The following is a 20965-nucleotide window of genomic DNA, read 5'->3' as shown; positions in this document are numbered from 1 at the left end:
GAGTCATTGTTACTATGGATTGTCACAATGTCGGAGTGGATTGTCACATTGTCACCATGGATTGTTCTGTCCCCACCTTGGATAGTCCTAATGTCACCATGGATAGTCCTAATGTCACCATGAATGGTTCCGTGTCCACCATGGATGGTCCTAATGTCACCATGGATGGTCTCGATGTCACCATGGATGGTCCTGATGTCATCATGGATTGTCCCGTCCCCAACGTGGATGGTGCTAATGTCACCATGGATAGTCCTAATGTCACCATGGATGGTCTTGATGTCACCACAGATGGTCCTGATGTCACCATGGATTGTCCTGTCCCCACCATGGATGGTCCTGATGTCACCATAGATCGTCCCCTCACTGCCGTGGGAACACCATGGTGACAATGACGATGACAAGGATCCTTCTCCTCTGCAGTTGAGCCACAGGGCCTCAACAGAGGGTCCATGAGGAGGAGGATGAAGATCTTTCTCCACCGTGGTTGGCACGCAATGACCCACTGGGACCGTGGGTGGTGTGTGACAATGACAGTGGAGACTCTTCACTACCATGGACTGCCCCTGATGACAATGGAGACCCTTCATGACCATGGTCGGCCTTTGATGACAATGGAAATCCTTCATGGCCATGGTTGGCTTGTGATGATGATGACGATAAAGGCGAAGACCCATCAAGACCACGGATGGACTCATCTCCATCATGGACATTCCACAACGTTAATGACCCTTCAGGAAGATGAATGGTCCTTGATGATGATAATAAAGACCCTTCACCACGACAGATGGTCCATCATGATGATGATGAGAAAGGCAAAGACCCATCCAGACCATGGATGGCTCTTGAAGATCAGGGATGGACCCGTCATGGTCATGGATAACCTTTGATGGTGACAATGACAGTGAAGACCCATCAAGGCCACAGTTGGACTCATGACTGTCACAGATGTTCTACAATGATGATGACCCATCAATGATGATGACCACGGATGTTCCTTTACATGGTCCCATCATGACCATGAATGTTCTGTGACGATGATGATGCCGATGACTCATCATGACCGTGAATGTTCTGTGACTATGTCGATGACGATGCCCCACCACGACCCTGCTGGCCCCATCCCCCTCCAGCTCCTGCAGGATCTGTCAGCATGGCTCCACCACATGCCCCATTTGCAGCACGCTGGCCACCAGCAAACTCCAGCTAGAACCCTCCAGGACCCCCCAAATCGTCCCCAGGATTTTCCAAAACCCCTCCTAGAACCTTCCAGGACCCCTCGGGAGCCCCCAAACCCCACCAAGGACCCCTCAAGGCCCTTCAGGTCCTCCCAGATCCTCTCCAGGAATTGCCAGAACCCCCAAACCCTCTTGGGACCCCTCAAATCCTCCCCAGGACCCCTCAAATCCTCCTCAGGACCCCCAACACCCCCCCTCTGAGGCCCTTTTCTGTAATGCCTCCAATTGGGAATAAAAGTTGACTTTACAGAAAGTTCCTGGAAAACTGGGAATTTGCTGGAAAATCAATGTTTATTCCCAATCTGAAGCATTAAAATACAGGAATTTTCAGGAAAATAAACTTTTATTGCCAATTTGGGGCATTAAAAACTGAGAATTCCTTGGAAAAATCAACGTTTTATCCCAGTTTGGGGCATCTGAGGGGTCTTGGGTCCTGTTTTTGTGGATTTCCATGGAATTCCCAGTATTTTAGGGGTTTCCAGGGAATTCCCGGGATTTTGGGGTCCTGGTCCCATTTTTTTGGGGATTCCCGTGGAATTCCCTGGATTTTGGTGGGGGGTGTCCATCCCATTTTTGGAGTATACCTCCCCTCTTCCCCCCCCCCAATCCATTTCAGTTTCGAGTCTCAGACCTCGCCACCGGTTTGGCCACGCCCCTTTCTTCAATCTGACCAATCAGAGCTTGGGGCGGGGCCTAGGGGACACCGCCTGTCTGGGGGGGTAAATGAGGTCCCAGAAGGTGACTGGGGTCCTGGAAGGGGAAATGTGGCCTTGAGAGTGGGGGGCTCAGAGTCGTGGCAGGGGAAATGAAGGTCCTGGGGGTGTAAATGGGGTCCTGGAAGGGCAAATGAGGGTTCTGAAGCGTTCATTGGGGTCCTACGGACGGAATTCAGGACCGTCATCTAACCTGCCAGGACCCCCATTTACCCCTTCAGGACCCTAAATGATCTATGTAGGATCCCATTTCCCCCCTCAGGACGCTCATTCCCCCGCCAGGACCCAGTTCACCCCCTCAAAACCCCATTTTCCCTTCCAGGACCCCATTTGTCCCCATAGCCATGGAAACAGCACCTGTGAGTGACCGGGGCTTGCTGGGTTGGTCCCTGTCCCCAAATATCCCCAGTGACGTCACCCCAGGAATTCCCATCAGTATTTTGGACAATTTTAATGAAAATTCCGCAGATTTATTTCAAATCCTGTGCTGGGACAGTGGCAGGGGACAGGTGACAGCAGCGATGTCCCCAATGGTGTCACCACCCCGATGACATCACAGTGGTGACATCACTGTCCCTGCAGCAGCCTCGGGATGTCCTCGATGGCTCTTTGGCACCTCTCAGCCACTGCATGGGCACCGGGGCCACCAGGGAGCCTGCGGATGTCCCCAAGTGTCCTCAGCAGGTGACGCGTGGCCAGGCGGCTGCTGGCCTCCCACAGCCGCTCGGCCTCGGCCACCTTGGCCACCAAGCCCTCGGGGACATCGGGGGACGCCTCATTTGTCCCCTTCAGGGCAGCCTCGATGTCCCCGAGCCGGTGCTGCAGCTCCCAGGGGAACGCGGTGGCTTTGTCACACGCAGCCACCAAGCGCTCCAGCAGCCCCAGGGCTGCTTCTGCCCGCTGTCCCCTTGTGGTGGCCGCCCCCTCCTTGCTTCTGGCCACCATGGCATCTTCCATGGCCTTGGAGGCTGCCTCCATCTCTTTGCGGGCAGCCGCCAGCCGGGCCTCGTGCGCAGCCTCCTCCGAGTCCATCTTCTCCTTGTCCGTGGCCAGTGGCAGCTGTCTGGCCTCGGCCACCAGGTTCTCCTGAGCTGTCCCCCAGCGGGTGGCCATGTCCTGCAGGTCCCTGGCCTGGGTGTTGGCGGTGGCCGCGGTGGTGGCCTCCCTGGTGGCTGCGTCCCTGCAGGCGTCGCGGAGCTCGGTGGCCTCTCGGGCCAGCCGGGCCCAGCTGTCCTCGATCATGGCCACCGACTCCCGCCAGGCACTGGCTGCGGCTGTCACATGGGCCCAGGTGGCCCCCAGGTTGGCCCTAAAGGCATCCAGGGCCTGGCCCAGGGAGGTGACACCTTGGTGGTCCAGGGTGTCCTGGAGGTGACCGATGAAGGTCCCCAGGGCCTTGTGCAGGGACCTTGGGGATACGGCCAGCAGCACGTCCCCGTATGGCCCGGCCACGGTGGCTGCCAGCTCACCAAGCGTGGCCACCACGGCCACCAGCGCCTCCAGCAGCTGTGGAGGGGAAAGGGGAGGTGTCAGGGATCTTAGGGCACTTGTGCCCTCCCGGGGTAGCCCCTCTGCCCTCCCAGTATCCCGTTTGTTCCCTCCCTGGAGGGCTCTGCTGTCCCCTCTGTCCCTGTGTCATCCCCTCGTCCCCTCTGCCACCCTCGGTCCCCTCCAGCCCTCTGTCACCTCCCCCCTTCCCGCCACGCTCCTGTCCCCTCCTGCCCCTCCCTGTGTCCCCTCCGTTCCTCCACCGTCCCCTCCTCCCCCTCCGCCCCGCGCCGGGATTGTCGCACCTCGCGGGGCTCCATGGCCGCTGGGGACACTCCGGGGACTCTTTGAGGACACTCCGGGGACACTCCAAGGGCCGCTGGACGGGATAGGGGGGACACGCCCGGGGACACTCGGAGCACACGCGGAACGGGCACGGCCGGATGGGGGCAGGGCGAGGTGATGTCACCGCCCCCTCCGCCCCCCCCGCCCGCGGGGCCAGGGCGGGGTCCCCAAAGTCCACCCCCCATGTCCCCAACGGGTCCCAATGTCCCCAACAGGAGCCCAATGTCCCTTCGTGTCCCGTTGGGGACACTGGGGACACACCGGGGTCCTGTTGGGGACACTTTAGGGACATCGGGCACATCGTGGTGACCCAAAACGGGACAAAGGACGTCAGGGCCGCCCCGGTGTCCCCAAGGGAAGGACACGGGGGTGGCCCCAAGGTCTCCAATGTCCCTGGGGTGTCCCCGTGCCCCGGCGGTGACAGTGCCACCCCTGTGTCCCCACCCTACCCCTGCCCTGCCAGCGCCCCCTGTGCCACCTCTAGCCTCCGCGTCACCTCCTCATGCCCCTCCCCCGAGGTCCCCAAGGCCACCACGATGTCCCCGAGCACCCGGGCAGCGCTGGGGAAGCCCTGTCCCCTTGTCCCCCACGGTGTCACCTCCCTGTCCCGAGTGACAGCGGCCACCAACGTCCCCAGCGCCCGCGTCACCTCCTCCAGCTGCCCCAGCACATCCGCGGTGGCCTCGTTGGTGGCCGCGGTGGCCTCGGCGCTGGCCCTGGTGGCCGCCACCCGTCGGGCGCGATCCCGCAGGCGCAGAGCCATGTCCCGCTGGTGGCCCGCAGCAGTGGCCAGGTGACGCCGCGATGTCTCCAAGCCCCGCCAGGCCACCTCGCAGGACACGGCCACCGCCGCCAGGGCCAGCAGCAGGTGACTGTCCTCAGCCACCCCCAGGGCGGCGCGGGCTGAGTCCAGGGACACTGCGGGGACACCACACAGGTGGCATCAGGAACACAGCAGTGCCACCAGCCCAATGTCACCAACCCAGTTCCAGCCAAGTGTCCCCAGTCCTGTCCCAGTGCCACCAGCCCAGTGCTCCCAGTGCCACCACTCCATTGTCCCCCTACCTATGTCACCATGCCAATGTCACCACTACCACATATAGCACCAGCCCAATGTCACCAGTTCAATCCCAGTGTTCCCCACCCCGTCCCAGTGTCCCCAGTCCCTTCCTGATGTCCCCATCCCAGTGTCCCCTCTCAGTGCCCCCAGTCCTGTCCCACTATCTCCATCCCAGTGTCCCCAATCCTCTCCCACTGTCACCTGTTCCAGCCCAGTGCCACCAGTTCTGTCCCACTGTCACCACCTGAGTGCCACTACCCTGGTGTCACCAACCCAGTTCCAGCCCAGGGTCCCCAGTCCTGTCCCAGTGCCACTGGTCCAGTGCTCCCAGTTGCAGCTCAGTGTCCCCCCCCCCCCATTGTCACTGTGCCAGTGTCACCACCCCAGTGTCACCAGTTCAATCCCAGTCTCCCATCCCGGGGCAGGGGGAGGTTTCTACTGGTTTGTAGGGCTCCATGCTGGTCTGTACTGGTCTATACTGGTCAGAGCAGGGGAAAGTCTCTGTTGGTCTGTAGATATTCATACTGGTCCAAACTGGTCTGAACTGGTCCCCGCTGCTCTATACTGGTTCATACTGATCCTTACTGCTCCATAGTGTCTTATACTGGTCTGTACTGGTCTATACTGGTTTATACTGGTCAGGGCAGGGGGAATTTTCTGCTGGTCTGTAGATATTCATACTGATCTATACTGGTCCGAACTGGTCTGAACTGGTCTGTAGTGCCTCCCACTGAGGCAGTACAGACTCACAGTACACAATACTGCCACAGTGTGCTATGAAGATGCATACTGGTCTGAACCAGTTTATACTGGTCCATACTGGTCTATACTGGTCTGAACTGATATACACTGGTTCAGGCAAGGGGAAGTTCTACTGGTCTGTAGATATTAATACTGGTCTATACTGGTCTGAACTGGTCTGAACTGTCTCTCACTGAGGCAGCACAGACTCACAGCATACAGTGCTGCCACAGTGTGCTATGAGGATGTATACTGGTCTGAACTGGTTTATACTGGTCTGAACTAGTTTATACTGGTCTGTACTGGTCCATACTGCCCCATATTAGTCCATACCATTCCACACTGGTCCATACTACTCTATACTGGTCTGTACTGGTTTATACTGGTCACGGAGGGGGAAATTCTCCACTGGTCTGTAGATATTCATACTGGTCCATACTGGTCCATACTGCTTTATACTGGTCCATACTGGTCCATACTGGTTTTTACTCACACACGGTCCCACACAGCACCATCAGCCCCATGGTCAGCCCGTGCCCAGCCCGCAGCCAGCGCTGGCACCGCCGTGCCCGTCCCTCCTCGCGTTCCAGTGTCACCGCTGCCGCCTCAGCCATGGCCCCGACCTGCCACAGCCGCTGCTCGTCCTCGTCCCCCAGGGTCCCCAGGGCCACCGCCGGGGCCACCGCGGCCTCCCGGGCCCTCTCCAGCCCCTCCCGGGCCACCCGGGCCTGTCTCAGTGCAGCCTCGGCCTCAGCCAGTGCCGTGGGGACATTGTCTGGTGTCCCCAAGGCCTCGGCCAGGGCCACCAGGGCCGCCAGGGCCCGGTGCCGTGCGGCCTCTGCTGGGGCCACCTCGGGAGGGAGGGCAGGGGGGGACACCTGAGGACATGAAAGGGGGGTTAGGTGGGTGGGTAGAGGAGGGGTTGGGGGGATTCTAGGGGGAGTTTTGGGGGTCCCAAGTGGGATTTAGGGGCTCCCAGATGAGGTTCCCCAGGGATTTGTGGCTCCCCAGTTGAGAATTCCCAAAGATTTGGGGTTTCCCAGCTGCCCAGGTGAGGATTTGGAGGATCCCAGGGATCCAGGTGAGGGTCTCAAGGGACTCCCAGGTGAGATTTGGGGGGTCCCAGGTGAGAATTCCCAAGGATTTGGGGTTTCCCAGGTGTCCCAGGTGAGGCTCCAGGGAGGTTTGGGGGTTCCCAGGTACACAGGTGAGATTCTGGGGGGTTCCACTTGAATCCTTCCGGGAATTTGGGAGGTCCCATCCCCCTTTTCCCCATCCCCGGCCCCTCGGAACTCCCCAGACTCCGGAACTTTCCACTTCCCTTTTCCCTCCCAGCCGCACCCACGGCCCTGGGGATCCCCAAACTTCCCCAAATCCCCCCAAATCCCTTCCAAATCCCCCCAAATCCTTCCCAAATCCCCCCAAATCACCTCAGGTACCTGCTGGGGGCGACCCTGGGGTTTTGGGGTTCCCACCTTGAGCTCCATCCCCGTCCCCATCCAGAGGCTGCGGCCGAAGTTCTGAGGGCAGAGGGCGTCGAGGCTCGGAGGAGGGAGGGCCCCACGCCCTGATCCTCCCCCGAAGGGCAGAACTGGCCCTGTCAGGACCTCAGGGAACCTTTCGGGGCTGGCTTTAACCCCTCGGGGTCTGGATCCATCCATCAGGACTCCATTTCCCTGCCAGGACGCCAGTGACCCCTCAGGGCCCCAATTTCCCTGAACAGGACCCTGATTTACCCCCATTCATCCATTCAGGACCCCAATTACCCCTCAGGGCATTCATTTATCTCTTCAGGAACCATTTTCCCCTCAGGACCCCATTTATCCTTCCAGGACCCCATGGACCCCCTCAGGGCCCATTTACCCCACACAGGGCTCAGATTTCCCCTGCCAGAACCCGGATTTAGAATTGGCTTTGGGGATTGTTTATGAAGATCCAGCAGGATTTGGGGTCTGGGATATGGGATTGTTTGAGGACCCAGGACTGGAGATCTTTTAGGATCAGATTTGGGGTATCTGGCAGCATTTGGGATCTGGGATTTTTGGGATCCAGGGTTTGGGATTTGAGAGCATTTAGAATTGGTTTTGAGTGTCCAGTAGGATTTGAGATCTGGGCTTTGGGATTGTTTGGGATCCAGGGTTTGAGATTATTTGGGACTATTCCTTGGGGTCCAGCAGGATTTAGGATCTGGAATTTAACACTTCTTGGGATCCTGGATTTGGTGTAATTTTGGAATTGCTTGGGATCTAGAATTTGAGATAATTTGGGCTCATTCCTTGGGATCCAGCAGGATTTGGCATCTGGGGTTTGGGATTGTTTGGATTGGTTTTGTGTATCCAGCGGCATTTAGGATCTTGGATTTTTTTGGGATCCAGGATTTGGGATTTGAGAGCATTTGGGATTATTCCTTGGGATCCAGCAGGATTTGGGATCATTTGGGAACCCTGGGACCCCCAACCCCCACCTCCGATGTCCCCAAGGGGTCCCTTTTACTGCCCTTCCCACCCTCCCATTGATGGCCCTGCTTCTCTCCACGCCCCATTCAGGCCCGCACAGGCCCCGCCCAGTTTCGTTTCCTTCCAGGCCCTGCCTCTCTCCACGCCCCATTCATTGCCCGCCCCTTCCCGCACCTCAGGCCGCGCCCCCTCCGCTCCCCATTGGCTGTTGCTCCCCCTTCCCTCCTCACCCCCCAATCCCCGCCTCCCCTGCTCCGCCGCTTCCCATTGGCCTAAAAATGCGGACCCGCCCCCTATGGGCGTGGCTACAAGACCGATCGGCGTTGATTGACAGGTTCCGCTCAGCGGCGGCCCCGGGGGGTACAGCCAACGCGGCTCGGGGGGACCGGGGAGGGGCTGGGGGCGTTTTGGGGGGTTCAGTCAATGTGGGGGAGCCCGGGGGTTGCCAGGGGGGTCCTGATGAGTGTGGGGGAACCCATGGATTGGGGAGTCGGGGGTAGGGGGGGTCCCCTGAGTGACGGAAGGGCGGTGAGTGGGGGTCCTAGCACCCTGGGGGGGGGGGGTCATGGACCGGGGGGGTCCCAGCGCTTTGGGGGGGTCGGTAAAGGGGAGGGAGGCAGTGAATGGGGGGATTCCGCTGCGTGGGGGTGCTCTGGTAAATTGGCGGGAGGGGCCCTGGTGATAACGGGGGATCGTGGCTGATAACAGAGTGGGAGACAGGACCGAGCCCCAAGGGACCATCACACTGCCATTAAATTGAGTGCACGGTGCACACATGAGCAAATAGATTATTTTGTACCAACGAGCAGCCACAAGGAATTACCAATAATCAATAATCAAGTACCAGAGCAAAATACTTGTGAAAGTATTTTTTTTGCAAAAGCCAATGCAGACTTACAGCAGCCAATGCAGAATTGCAGCAGCCAATTATTAAATTGTCATTTATGACCCGGCTGTGCTGAAGGCACAGTGGAAAGCTGGAAGCTGCTGAGGGGTCTCATTCTCCCCTGTCCCTGAGTGTCCCAGAGTGTCCCCAGTGACATCACCCCAGGAATTCCCACCAGGATTTGAGACAGTATCAATGAAAATTTCCAGAAAATTCCCCAGATTTGTCTCAAATCCCATGTGGGGAGGGGAGAGGGGACAGGTGACAGCAGTGATGTCCTCAATGATGTCACCGCCCCTATGAGGTCACAGCTGTGACGTCACGGTCCCTGAAGCAGATTTGGGATATCCTCGATGGCTTTTTGGCACCTCTCGGCCACCGCGTGGCTGCCGGGGCCATTGGGGCCACCATGGCCATCACAGGGACTCAAGAGGAGGTCGTGGATGTCCCCAAGTGTCCCCAGCGGGTGACATGTGAACAGGCGGGCGCTGGCATCCCAGAGCCACTCGGCCTTGGCCACCAAAGCCACAGGGACATTGGGGGGTGCCTCATTTGTCCAGTCTAGGGCATCCATGATCTCCTCGAACTGCCACTCCATGTAACTGCTAAACATGGAGGCACTGTCACACGCAACCGCCAAGCGCTCCAGCGGCCCCAGGGCCACCTCTGCCCAATGTCCCCTCCTGGTGGCTGCCCTTGCCCGGCTGGCTCCCACGGCCTCGTTGGTGGCCAGAGCCACCTGGGCATCATGCTCAGACCCTGCCAAGGCCTCTTCCTGCCTGTCCAGGGCCACCATGAGCTGCTGGGCAGTGGCCGCCAGGTTGTCCCCAGCTGTCCCCCTGTGGGTGGCCTCGTCTTGTGGGTCCTTGGCCTGGGCGTTGGCCGCATCCTCACAGGCATCACAGAGGTGGATGGCCTCCCAGTACAGGTGGCCCCAGCTGTTTCCGAGTATGCGCTCCAGCTTCCACCAGGCTCTGTCCATGGCTCTCGCATCAGCCCAGATGGCCCCCGGGGTGGCCCCAAGGGCAGTCAGGGCCTGGCCCAGGGAGGGGACACCAGGGTGGCCCAGGGAGGTGACATCACTGTGGTCCAGGGTCTCACGGAGGCTCCAGGTGAAGTGCCTCAGGGCTGTGTGCAGGAACTCTGGGGACACGCGCTGCCGCACGTCCCTGTGTGACCCGGTCACGGCGGCCACCACCTTGCCCAGGGTGGCCACCACAGCCACCAGCGCCTCCAGCACCTGGAAAGAGGACAGGGGAGGTGTCAGGGACCTGGTGGCATTTGTGGCCTCCTGCAGTGGCCCCTGTGCCCTCCTGGGGTCCCCTTTGCTGCCCCTCTGTCCCTTTGTCACCTCCCTGTCCCCTCTGCCACCTCTGCTGTCCCCTCTGCCACCCCGCCCCTCCCCCCCTCCCCCCCACCGCACCGGGACTGTCGCACCTCTTGGGGCTCCATGGCCACTGGGGACACTCCAGGGACACTCCAGGGACACTCTGAGGACACTGGTGGGGGGCGAACACACCCAGGTGACAGCTGGGGCACGCGGGAAGGCAGCGCAGCTGGAGAGGGGAAGCAGGAAGAGCTAAAGTCACCGCCCGCAGCCGGGGCAGGGTCCCCAATGTCCCCCCCAATTTCCTCGATGGGACCTCAATGTCCCCGCAGGGTCCCCAAAAAGGCCTAAGTGTCCCCTGATGTCCGGTTGGGGACACTTGGGACACACCAGGGTCCTGTTGGGGACACTGTGGGGACATCTGGGACATCGTGGTGACCCAAAAGGGGAGAGGGGGGATCATTGCGGCCCCGACGTCGCCAAGAGAAGGGCACGGGGGTGTCCCCAAGGTCCCCAATAGGACCCCAGTGTATCCCCAGTGTCCCCAGATGGACATTGTGGGACACTTGGGCCTTGTGGGGGACCTCAGGGCAACACCAGGGCCATGTGAGGACACTCAGGGGACATTGGGGTCCCATTGGGAACACTGTGGGGACATTGAGAACCCTGCCCTGGCCCCACAGGTGGGGGAAGGGCAGGGGGGACAGTGACATCATCGTCACCTCTTCCCATTTCCTCCATCCGGCCGTGCCACGTTCCTGTGTGTCCCCAACTGTCACCTGGGTGTGTTTGCCCCCCAGAGTGTCCCCAGAGTGTCCCTGGAGTGTCTCCAGCGGCCATGGAGACCCAAGAGGTGTGACAATCCTGGTGGGGGAGGCAGGGGAGGGGACAGGGGGCACACAGGGGTGACAGAAGGGACAGGAGAGTGTGGCAGGAAGAGGGGAGGTGACAGAGGGGTGGAGGGGACTGAGGGTGACAGAGGGCTGGCAGAGGTGACAGTGGGGGGTGGCAGGGGGTGGCAGAGGGGGCAAGGGGGCGACAAAGGGACAGAGGGAACAGCAGAGCCCTCCAGGGAGGGGACAGAGGGGACCCCAGGAGGGCACAGGGGCCACCCCGGGAGGGCACAAGTCCCTGACACCTCCCCTCCTGTCCCCTTCCCAGCTGCTGGAGCTGCTGGTGGCCACAGTGGCCACCCTGGGCGAGGTGGCGGCCACCGTGACCGGGTCACACAGGGACGTGCGGCAGTGCATGTCCCCAAAGTTCCTGCCCGCGGCCCTGAGGAGATTCACCCAGAGCCTCCGTGAGACCCTGGACCACGGCGATGTCGCCTCCATGGGCCACCGTGGTGTCCCCTCCCTGGGCCAGGCCTTGGCCGCCCTCTGGGCCACCCCTGGGACCAACTGGGCCGATGTGAGAGCCGCGGCCACGGCCTGGCAGGAGTTGGTGGCCGCGCTCAGGGAGAGATGGGACCGGCTGCAGGAGGAGACCACTGAGCTCTATGGAGCCTGCACACACACGGGCTTCACCATGGCCATCACCCGGGCCACCGACCTGCAGAACGAGGCAACCCGCCAGGATTGGGATATGGATTTGGAAGACCTGGTGGCCATAGTCTGGTTTCTGCCGGTGGCCCTGGACATGGATGAGGGGGCCTGGGCAGGGGCTGTGCACGAGGCCCAGGGGGCTGCAGCCGCCAATGAGGCCATGGGAGAGGCCGTGGTGCCCGCCAGCTTGATAAGGGCGGCCACCAGGAGGGGAAATTGGGCAGAGGAGGGCCTGGGGCTGCTGGAGCGCTTGATAGAAGAGTGTGGCAGTGTCAGTTCGTTCTTCCAGGAGCTGCAGCGGCAGTTCAGGGCCATCAAGCCTTATCTGGAGGGGACAGAGCAGGCGTCCCCCAATGTCCCCATGGCCTTGGTGGCCAAAGTGGCCGAGTTTGAGCACCTGTGGGATGCCAGTGCCTGCCTGGCCAAGGATCACCTGCTGGGGATACTTGAGGACATTGACAACATCCTCTTGAATCCCTATGCTGGCCCAGGTGGCCGAGCAGTGCCACAAAGCCATCAAGGACATCTCAAGACTGCTGCAGAGACAGTGATGTCACTGCTGTGACGTCATCGGGGTGATGACATCTCTGGGGTCATTGCTACTGTCACTTGTCTCTTCTCCACTCCCCACATGGGATTTGAGGCAAATTTGGGGAATTTTCATTGAAATTGTCCCAAATCCTGATGGGAATTCCTGGGGTGACATCACTGGCGACACTCAGGGACACTCTGGGGACACTCAGGGTCGTGTAGATACTCAGGGACAGGGGATGGGGGTGAATGAGTCGCCTCAGCAGCTTCCAGCTTTCCACTGTGCCTGCAGCAGAGCTAGGTTATAAATGACAATTTAATAATTGCCTTCTGCAATTCTGCATTGGCTTCTGCACAACATTATTGAACACAAGTATTTTGCTATGGTACTTGATATTGATATTGATTATTAATAATTCCTTGTAGCTGCTTTTTGGAGCAATTTAATCTATCAGTTTATGTGTGCACCATATAGCCTATTTAATGCTATTTGATATTATAGCATAGGCCTTAAAATATTCAAAATAGACAAATATTAAATAGATAAATAATAAGTGTTAAAATAGAGACTATGCAATGTTAAAATGCTTTTGCATAATTGACTCAGGAGTAAAACAATTCCCTTGTTCCTCACACCTGTGGATCAGCCTCTCCAGGCGATAACAGTGACACAAACCTGAGAAGAATTTATGAATTTATCAGGGAGTGTGCAACAACAGGATGGAACCAGAAGAAGAAAGAAATAATATTAATCTAATCTACAGAATGCCCTGCAGACAAGTCAGAGGTTCAAACCAAACAAGAGCTCCTGGAACATCCAAACCTCCCGGGAATATTTGAATAATGTTTAAACTCAGGAATGTGTTTGTAGCCCTGCAGTGGAACCGGATCTGGAGAACGATGGGTTAAGTTTCGGAGGAGTTCCTTGGCCAACTGCTAAAATCCTTTTATAGCCCTTATCAAACTTTTACAATTTTCAAGGAGAGAACTTTGTTTCTCACACCCGGCTGCGATCTGGGGGGGCCCCGTTGCTGAGCACTGACGCCGCCCCGGGTGTCGCTGGAACCCCCAAAAACTGCAGCCACCAGCAGCCCTTGTTTGGGGTTGGGTTTTTTCTGTTCTTTCCTTGTTACTTGTGGATTTTTTTCCCATTGAGATACTGAGAGGCACTGATGGCTGAGTGCTTGAGAAGGCGGGGAGGGGGAACTCCTCTGGTTTTTGGGAGTTTCTCTGGGAGGGGGCACAGAGATAGCGGGAGAATGGGGGGCAGGGGTTGGGGGCAGCCTCTCTGTCGCTCTTTGTCATTGGAGGAGGGCGGCCAGGCTGTCACTGCAGAGAGAATTCAATGGCACCGCTGGAGCTCAGCCCTGAGGGACCCATCACCGTCTGTGTGCCTTGGGAATCCTGAATTTCCTGTGCCCCGGGAATCCTGAACTTCGTGTGTCCCTGGAATCCCGAACTTCGTGTGTCCCGGGAATCCTGAATTTCCTGTGTCCCGGGAATCCTGACCTTTGTGTGTCTCGGGAATCCTGAATTTTGTGTTGTTAAAAACGAAAGCGGGCTCCCGGTGCTAAAGTGATTTCAGCATTTATTATAAGAAAAAGAAAGGCCCAAAGCAAAGGGGCCTGGGGGCTGAGCAGGAGCATTCCCGTCGAGGGTGCTGCAGCACCGGCGCTGCGGCTGATTCAGCAGCGATGGCCCCGATGTTCCAGATGGAGCAGCACCGATTCAGTGGGTCAGAAATCCCTTTATATCCTGCTTTTTGTCCCTTTGATTTGGTTTCTTTTTGAATCCCTCATTTGCATGAAGGTTTAAGGCGCTTGATTGGCCCATTACTGTTCTGTCCAGGCTGGCTGGTTTTGCTTGGGGGGTGCTGCACTTTACTGAGGTGTGTTATGGTACGCTGAGTATAAATATAAAAAGAGCAGCTATAAATATCTATTTATAGAAATAAATATATATTTTATATGTATATATATTTTTCTATATATTTAATATATATAACCTAGATTTTATATATATATAAATATATATAATAATAAATATAATAGATTAGATATAATAGATATCTTATATATTATATTTAATATATTTTTATAAGAATATAGATGTTTTTATATTTATATTTATATATAAAATATATAAATACATATTTATATAAATAAAAATAGTAGTTATAAGAAATATAACTTTTACAATATAATAGCCAAACTAACAGTACATGCTTAACCATCCATCAACTATTTACTACACTTTCTAACCTATTTTTGGCAATTCCCCCCTCTAACTATTTGATCAGGCTTCCAGCCTGCATCAACCTTTTAGAGTTCAACTTCTACTTTTCTCAGTTTCTCGTATTGTTCAAGCACATCTCTGGCATTCTGATCACCCTGTTCTTTCGTTAACGTGACTTTTTCACCATTTTTCCTTTCCACGTTCCCTTGCAGCATGATGCTGCTGTGGACAGTGCTGGTCACTATCCGGACTAGACATGGAATTACACATGGTAGGAATATTACACTTGCTAGTGCACACGCCACAAAGAAGACCAATTTCTTCCACCATTTACCATTCCAGGTGAGCAAGCTGTCCCACCAATCGGAGTCTCCAAACAAGGGGGTCCATTTTCGTGCTCCAACATAGGTTAGTTTTCTATATTTTGAGGAATGTTTTTAATTACATGACTGTGGTCATGGATGTCTAGGCAGCATTCTGAAGTATTAAATTTCTCACAGATGCCTGCTTCCTCTGCAGGGAGGTAGTCCACTGCAAATGGGATCTGGTAAATTACTGATGGTGTTGGTTGTTGCTGCTGGTTTAAGAGATCGATAGTCAGAGTTGTTTGACTGGACATGATTTTGAAATAAACCAGGCAGGAGATTTTTTTTCTCCTTCATTGCCTTTATTAAAAGTGATCGGCTGAAGGTTGGGAGGCTCAACGGATCCGCGGCCAGAGTGGCTCAGAGAAGGAGGAATGCGCAGCTTTGTCCACTAAAGGGGGGGGGCGAGGGGGGGGGGGGGGCGAGGGGGGGGGGGGGCGAGGGGGGGGGCGGCGGGGGGGGGCGGGGGGGGGCGGCGGGGGGCGGGGGGGGCGGGGGGGGCGGGGGGGGCGGGGGGCGGTCCTCACCAGAGCAGTGGCAGTAGCCCCGTGTCTCAACTTTGAGTTTTCCAGGCCTGGGCTCTTGGTTCCAGCTGATGTCTAAGCTCAGGGCGAGGGGCAACAAAGGTTCCCAGCATCTCTGCAGGCTCAGTACTCTGTTCCTCACGTCCAGACATCACTGCGATCTCTTCATTCTGTGTTTGCTCGTTGTTTTCTGAGTCCTTTCGGTAAGTTTGGTGGGGTAGCTTCCCATGGCATGCTGGTTCCGAGCTTATTTTGCATTCCCTCTGATGCCCCCTACCATGTCCCCTCCTCTCACCGTTCGGGGAGAAGGGCCATCAACCTAGCCCCAGGCAAGGCTATACCGATACAAAAGGAGCAATTAGCGAAAACGACCGGTGATTACAATAACAAACAGGTAAACTCCACCTTGGCAGCAACTGGTTTACCTGGTTCACTCTGCAACCTTTTTTTTTAAAAAAAAGGCAGATTTTTTTACTTATAGCATAAGCTAACCACAAACAATCCTTTTTCCCAGGTAGTGTATCTTTTCTCAGTATCTTTGAAACCATAGGAATAGAAACCAACAGGCTTTGTTGGACCCTCAGGACCCTGCTGCCAAATGTGTGCTGACATTTGCCCTGAGGAGGCAAATCCCCATTCCACCTGAAAGGGATCTGTGGGATGGACAGGGTCCAGTGCTTGGTAAGATGTTGCTTCAAAAATCAGCAATTGCAATGTTTCCCCCAATCCCATTTCACCCCTTTGTTGAGCAAGTCATTAAGGAGAACAAATGGGTCATTCTGGTTACTAAGAAATCTATCTGGTGTTTCTACAGGAGATATAGCTACTATGGTTTTTTGAAGGAAAATTGATGTAGGTTTAAGTGTTTCTGAAAGCCCTAGAATTAAATGGGGTCATAATTTCAGGCTTTACAGGTGATTGCATTGGTAACTCATAGCTTGTAGTCAATTTTCTTTCATGCATCATTTGCAAGCAAGCAGCTTTGTGAATGTTTTCCAGGGGTTGGCCGGGGGTACCAGCTCTGGTTAAAAGGTCTCCCCTTTCCAAGGGGTTGAGGCCCCTGTCCAATGAGCTGCACACTGAGTCAGGGACCATGGGATGCGTCTGTCTCCCATTGTTAAGCACACCCCATGTTCCCAGCACCCACCGGCTGCTTGTTCTGACAAGAGAATCTGATGTCCCCCGGTGAGAGACACTTGGCATTTGTGCTCTGTTTCAGATTTGTGGGGGAGAAACCTCTACTGCTTTGCAAGTTTTGGTAATTCAGTGGCAGTGTACGGGATTTCTTTGGTGGTCAAGATCCTCATTATTGATATAGCTGCATTCTGTTTTAATTAGTGGTTTCGTGCTATTGTAACAACAGTGTTCCCCACAATTTTTCATCAGAGCTAATTCTGTTTGAGGGTAATTTTGATTAATGTGAGAAGTTTCCTTCTTTTCTGTCTCTTTTGAGGAATCAGCATTACGTGAATTTTTAACATGCTCCTCTCTCAAGGCAGCTCGTAATAAATTATTTTCATTTTTTTCTTCATTTACTTGTTTTTCCAAAACCTCAACTAAGTTTTGAAGGAAGTCTATTATAGCATTTTCCTCACTTTTTCACCTAAAGTGAGTTTCTATGGCTGCTGTGAGACAGGCTTCCAAAACTGAGCAGAGGAGGGTTTTATTTTTTCCCAGTTTGACTTTTGTTTCATGTTGCAAAGAACATATTCTATCAATAACATTTTCTAAATTAAACCAATTGCAGTTTGCCCATTCTCCTCCTGGAGAAGGTGTGGCATTGTATTTAGCAAGCAGAGCATAAAATTCAGCTTTACCTTTTGCTCTGAGGTTTTGAGTCATTTTGTGAAGGGACCAAAACCACGACAGGGAGGTGCAAACTTAAGTTACAGAATCTCACAGCCTTTGCTGTGTTCCCCTTTGCTTCCCTGGGTGGGTGAAGAGACAAAATCTGCCTGGTAGGCCCTGCTTAGTTTCTTTAGGTTGTCTCTTCCTTCCCAGACAGCGCAGATGCGCACACACACACACACACACACACATGCACAAAACAGTTATTTTGTGAAGGGACCAAAAACTACAACAGGGAAATACTGATTTAAGTTACATAACCACAACCACACAGCTCTTGCTGTGTTTCCCCTCACTTCCCTGGGTGGGTGAAAGGACAGATCTACCTGGGAGGCCCTTGCCTAATTTCTTCAAGTTGTCCCTTCCTTCCCAGACAGTGCAGATGCACACCAACACAACAGAAACAGTTCCCCCTTTTGCACGGAGAGATCTTTTGTGAAATTTTGGAGACAGAACCCTCAACAGAGAATGGGGATTGCTTTTTACCTGGGTGTGCACAGTTTGTGGGAAATTTGAATCCCACCCCTTGTGGAGTGGAACTTCCTTCCCCTGGTACAGACTGCACACAGCCCTGCAAACCCCTCTGTCTGTCAGAATCCTGTCCATGACACCAATTTAATGTCACGATCTGTCCTTAGGAACGGGTTTGTGATGGTTCATTAATTGATCTCAGAGTGCAAAAAAACCTGACACGGCACAGGGGATTTGCAGTAAAAATCAAAAACCAATGCATCTTTATTGAATGATCACAGCAAAATGCATTAGGGGGAATTGGGGAAAAAGGGAAGAATAAGAAAAAAGTGGGAGGAAGAGAAAGGAAGGTATAGAGCTACCAAATGAAGAGAAATGAAATCCTTCCGAGTCTTCAGTCGATGGAGTTCCCCTGGTCACTTCACGGGAGATCTCAGAGATTCTGGTCAATTCCAACTCCTGTTATAGTCTTTTTAGATGGGGGAAGGGGGTGAGTCTTGAAATTGAATCAAAAGTAGAAAAGAACAGTCTACTGTAATTTCTGGGAAAAAAAAAAAGGTATTGCAGAAGGGTACAAACAGTCCATATTCTCAGCAGTGGGTGAGAGCCATTGTCTCCTTGGTCCAATGGCCACAGCTGCAGGCAAACATCTGGCTTTGGTCAGCTCATCTCCCCCCACACATCCCCTGGTTGGGGGTTTCAGTCCCAGCCCTTGGGAGGAGGGGGAGCTTCTCCACATGGGGGTCTCATGTCTCAGCCCTTGAGGGAGAGGCTTCTCCCATCTCAGTCCGTGCCTCACGGTGGTCATGAAGCAGATTTGCGGTTTTCCGTGAGGACCACCAAAATAACCCTAGAAAAGTCCAGCCAGGCCGGGAGGTGGGGAAATTCCAGGGCCATTGTTGTGAAGCGGGTGCAAGGGAAGAAAAGGGCAAGGTGTCCCCCTTCTCCTTTTCATTGGGTTCAGTCTTCATGGAAACAAACACACCTGCAAACTACAGCTGGGCAAGCCAAGGGCTTTGCTCAGGCCTCAGGGTCTTGGTGAACAACTCTCCTGAGCGAGACCAGGATTCCAACCAGGGTCTTTTTCGGTGGTCCCAGTTTCTGTCCTTTTCACAATGATCCTGAGGCAGATGAGAGAAACTTCGGACAGAGACTGACACCGTCCTCAGCCACCCCTAGGGCAGTGCGGGCCAAGCCCAGGGACACTGTAGGGTCATGGGGACACCGCACAGGTGCCACCAGGGACATGGCACTGCCACCTGTCCAGTGGCACCAGTTCAATGCCAGTGTCCCTGTGCCACTGTCACCAGTCCTGTCCTGGTGTCCCCAGTTCCATCCCAGTGCCGGCAGTACAGTGCCACCAGCCCAGTGTCCCCAGGGCTGCCCCACTGTCACCACCCCAGTGTACCCAGTTCAATTCCAGTGCCACCAGTTCTGTCCCACTGTCCCCACCCAAGTGCCAACAGCCCAATGTAACCAACTCAGTGCCAGCCCAGTGTCCCCAGTTCAATCCCAGCGCCACCAGCCCTGTGCTCCCAGTGCCACCACCCCATTGTCCCCATACCAATGTCACCAGCCCAGTGCCACCAGTTTCAGCCCAGTGTCTCCAGTCTCATCCCAGTGCCCCCATCCTGTCCCAGTGTCCCTGTCACAATGTCACAGTTGTGTCCCAGTGTCTCCATTCCAGTGTCACCAGTTGTGTTCTGGTGTCACCAGTTCCACCCCAGTGCCACCAGCCCAGTGTCCCCAGTCCCTTCCTAATGTCCCCATCCCAGTGTTCCCTCCCAGTGTCCCCAGTCCTGTCCCAGTATCCCTGTCCCTGTGCCACCAGTCCCTTCCCACTGTCCCCACTTCCAGCCCAGTGTCCCTGTCCCAGTGCCATCAGCCCAGTGCCACCAGGGATGTCCTGATGTCACCACCCCAGTTCTATCCCAATGCCACCAGTTCTATCCCACTGTCACCACCCCAGTGTCCCTGGGGCTGTCCCAGTGCCACCACCCCTGTGTCATCATTCCAGTGCCACCAACCCAGTGGCACCAGTTCTGTCCCACTGTCACCAGTGTTTTTGGGGTTTTGGGGGATCCCAGGCAGAGTTGGGGGGCTCATGGGGGGTTTGGGGAATCCCGGAACGGTTTTGGGAGGTCCCTGGTGAGGTTTGGAGGTCCCAGGGGAGGTTTTAGGGGTCCCAGGTGAGGTTTCCAGGGAATTGGGTAATCCCAGTTGAGAATTCCCAAAGATTTGGGGTTTCCCAGGTGAGAACACAGGCCAGGGGCTCAGAGGGGCTGAGGGGGGAGGGCCTGGGGGCGTTCTGGGGGGGCTTCAATCAATGGGGGGGTCCAGGGGGTGTCGAGGGGAAGGTGTGGTGAGTGTGAGGGGGTCCCATGGATTTGATTCCTCAGGTTTTGGCTTTTCTATTTTTCAGATTCTGTGCTGCTTTACTCTCTGGGTCTGGGCTTCATATTAAGGGATCCTGAGCTCTGTTCACAGAGCAGGGAGACAAAACAATTCCTGCTCTAGCTGGGAGCCCAAGGACAAATAATCCAAACTTCAGGCCCAAGGGCATAAACAACGGGCACTGAAGAGAGAAAAACAAGAAGGATGGGACTTCATCATCTAAAGACATAATTGGACAATTAACTCCAATATGCAAATGGAGCAGAACTTATAAAAGTGACAGACCTCGTGACCGGCCGTCCATTTTGTGGCCATTTTGGTCCATCTTGGGCGTAGCCCTGGCTGGCCTCTTGTTCTGCCCAAGGTGTATCCATCGAGGCCTTTTAACAAATGCCTGCTTTATTGTGTAACCTTGTCTGGCCTCTGTTCTAGGTCAGCCTTGTGAAGGCCTCAGTTTGTGGCGGGCACGAAGGGAGCCGAGGCACCTGGGCAGGGCTGGAGCAGAGGCAGAGGAAGGTGCAGCTGCTGCCCCCAGCCCGCGGCACTGGCGGGGCCCAGGTGCGGGGCAGAGGGCGCGGGAGGCCGAGAAGCTCGGGAGGAGCGAGAGAGGCGTGAGCGGCTGCAGGGGCGCTGTGTTTATGGGGTGAGCGCGGTGGGAAGGGGCGTTTTGTGCTCGGGAGCGCAGCGGGTGCGGGGCTCGCTGTGCCCCGGGCCGGGGAGGGCGGGCGCTGTGAGCAGCGGGGTTGGATTGCGGGGCTGGGCTTGGCCTGGGGCCGGCAGTGCTGGCGCAGGGATCGTT

The 20965-nt window shown here is 55.5% G+C and overlaps 2 protein-coding genes across 2 annotated transcripts; both read right to left on the bottom strand.

Annotated features, from left to right (window-relative positions):
• Window positions 1–1963: 1963 nt before the first annotated feature.
• LOC128945507 (uncharacterized) lies at window positions 1964–3852 on the bottom strand. The gene is made up of 2 exons (XM_054289272.1): window positions 3745–3852; window positions 1964–3457 (listed from the first exon to the last, which is right to left on the bottom strand). The coding sequence occupies exons 1-2, from the start codon at window positions 3757–3759 to the stop codon at window positions 2519–2521; spliced, it is 954 nt and encodes a 317-aa protein (XP_054145247.1). The 5' UTR covers window positions 3760–3852; the 3' UTR covers window positions 1964–2518.
• Window positions 3853–4229: 377 nt separating this feature from the next.
• Window positions 4230–7246, bottom strand: LOC128945580 (uncharacterized). Its single transcript, XM_054289315.1, has 4 exons — window positions 7025–7246; window positions 6079–6463; window positions 4375–4702; window positions 4230–4344 (listed from the first exon to the last, which is right to left on the bottom strand). The coding sequence occupies exons 1-4, from the start codon at window positions 7244–7246 to the stop codon at window positions 4230–4232; spliced, it is 1050 nt and encodes a 349-aa protein (XP_054145290.1).
• Between the last annotated feature and the right edge of the window lie 13719 nt (window positions 7247–20965).

This window comes from Melozone crissalis, unplaced genomic scaffold (assembly GCF_028551555.1).
Source record: "Melozone crissalis strain CALT ecotype California unplaced genomic scaffold, PUWL_Pcris_2 ptg000066l_1, whole genome shotgun sequence".
Classification (NCBI taxonomy): domain Eukaryota; kingdom Metazoa; phylum Chordata; class Aves; order Passeriformes; family Passerellidae; genus Melozone; species Melozone crissalis.
This window is presented reverse-complemented; position numbering and strand designations above follow the sequence as displayed.

Bases quoted from the DNA above. Each gene is read 5' to 3' on its own strand.
- LOC128945580 (XM_054289315.1), bottom strand. From the start codon at position 7,246: ATGGATGGATCCAGACCCCGAGGGGTTAAAGCCAGCCCCGAAAGGTTC. The intron at 6,464-7,024 runs GTACCTGAGGTG...TCATGTCCTCAG, and splicing joins CCCAGGGTCGCCCCCAGCAG to GTGTCCCCCCCTGCCCTCCC. The intron at 4,703-6,078 runs GTGAGTAAAAAC...GTGTCCCCGCAG, and splicing joins GGTGCTGTGTGGGACCGTGT to TGTCCCTGGACTCAGCCCGC.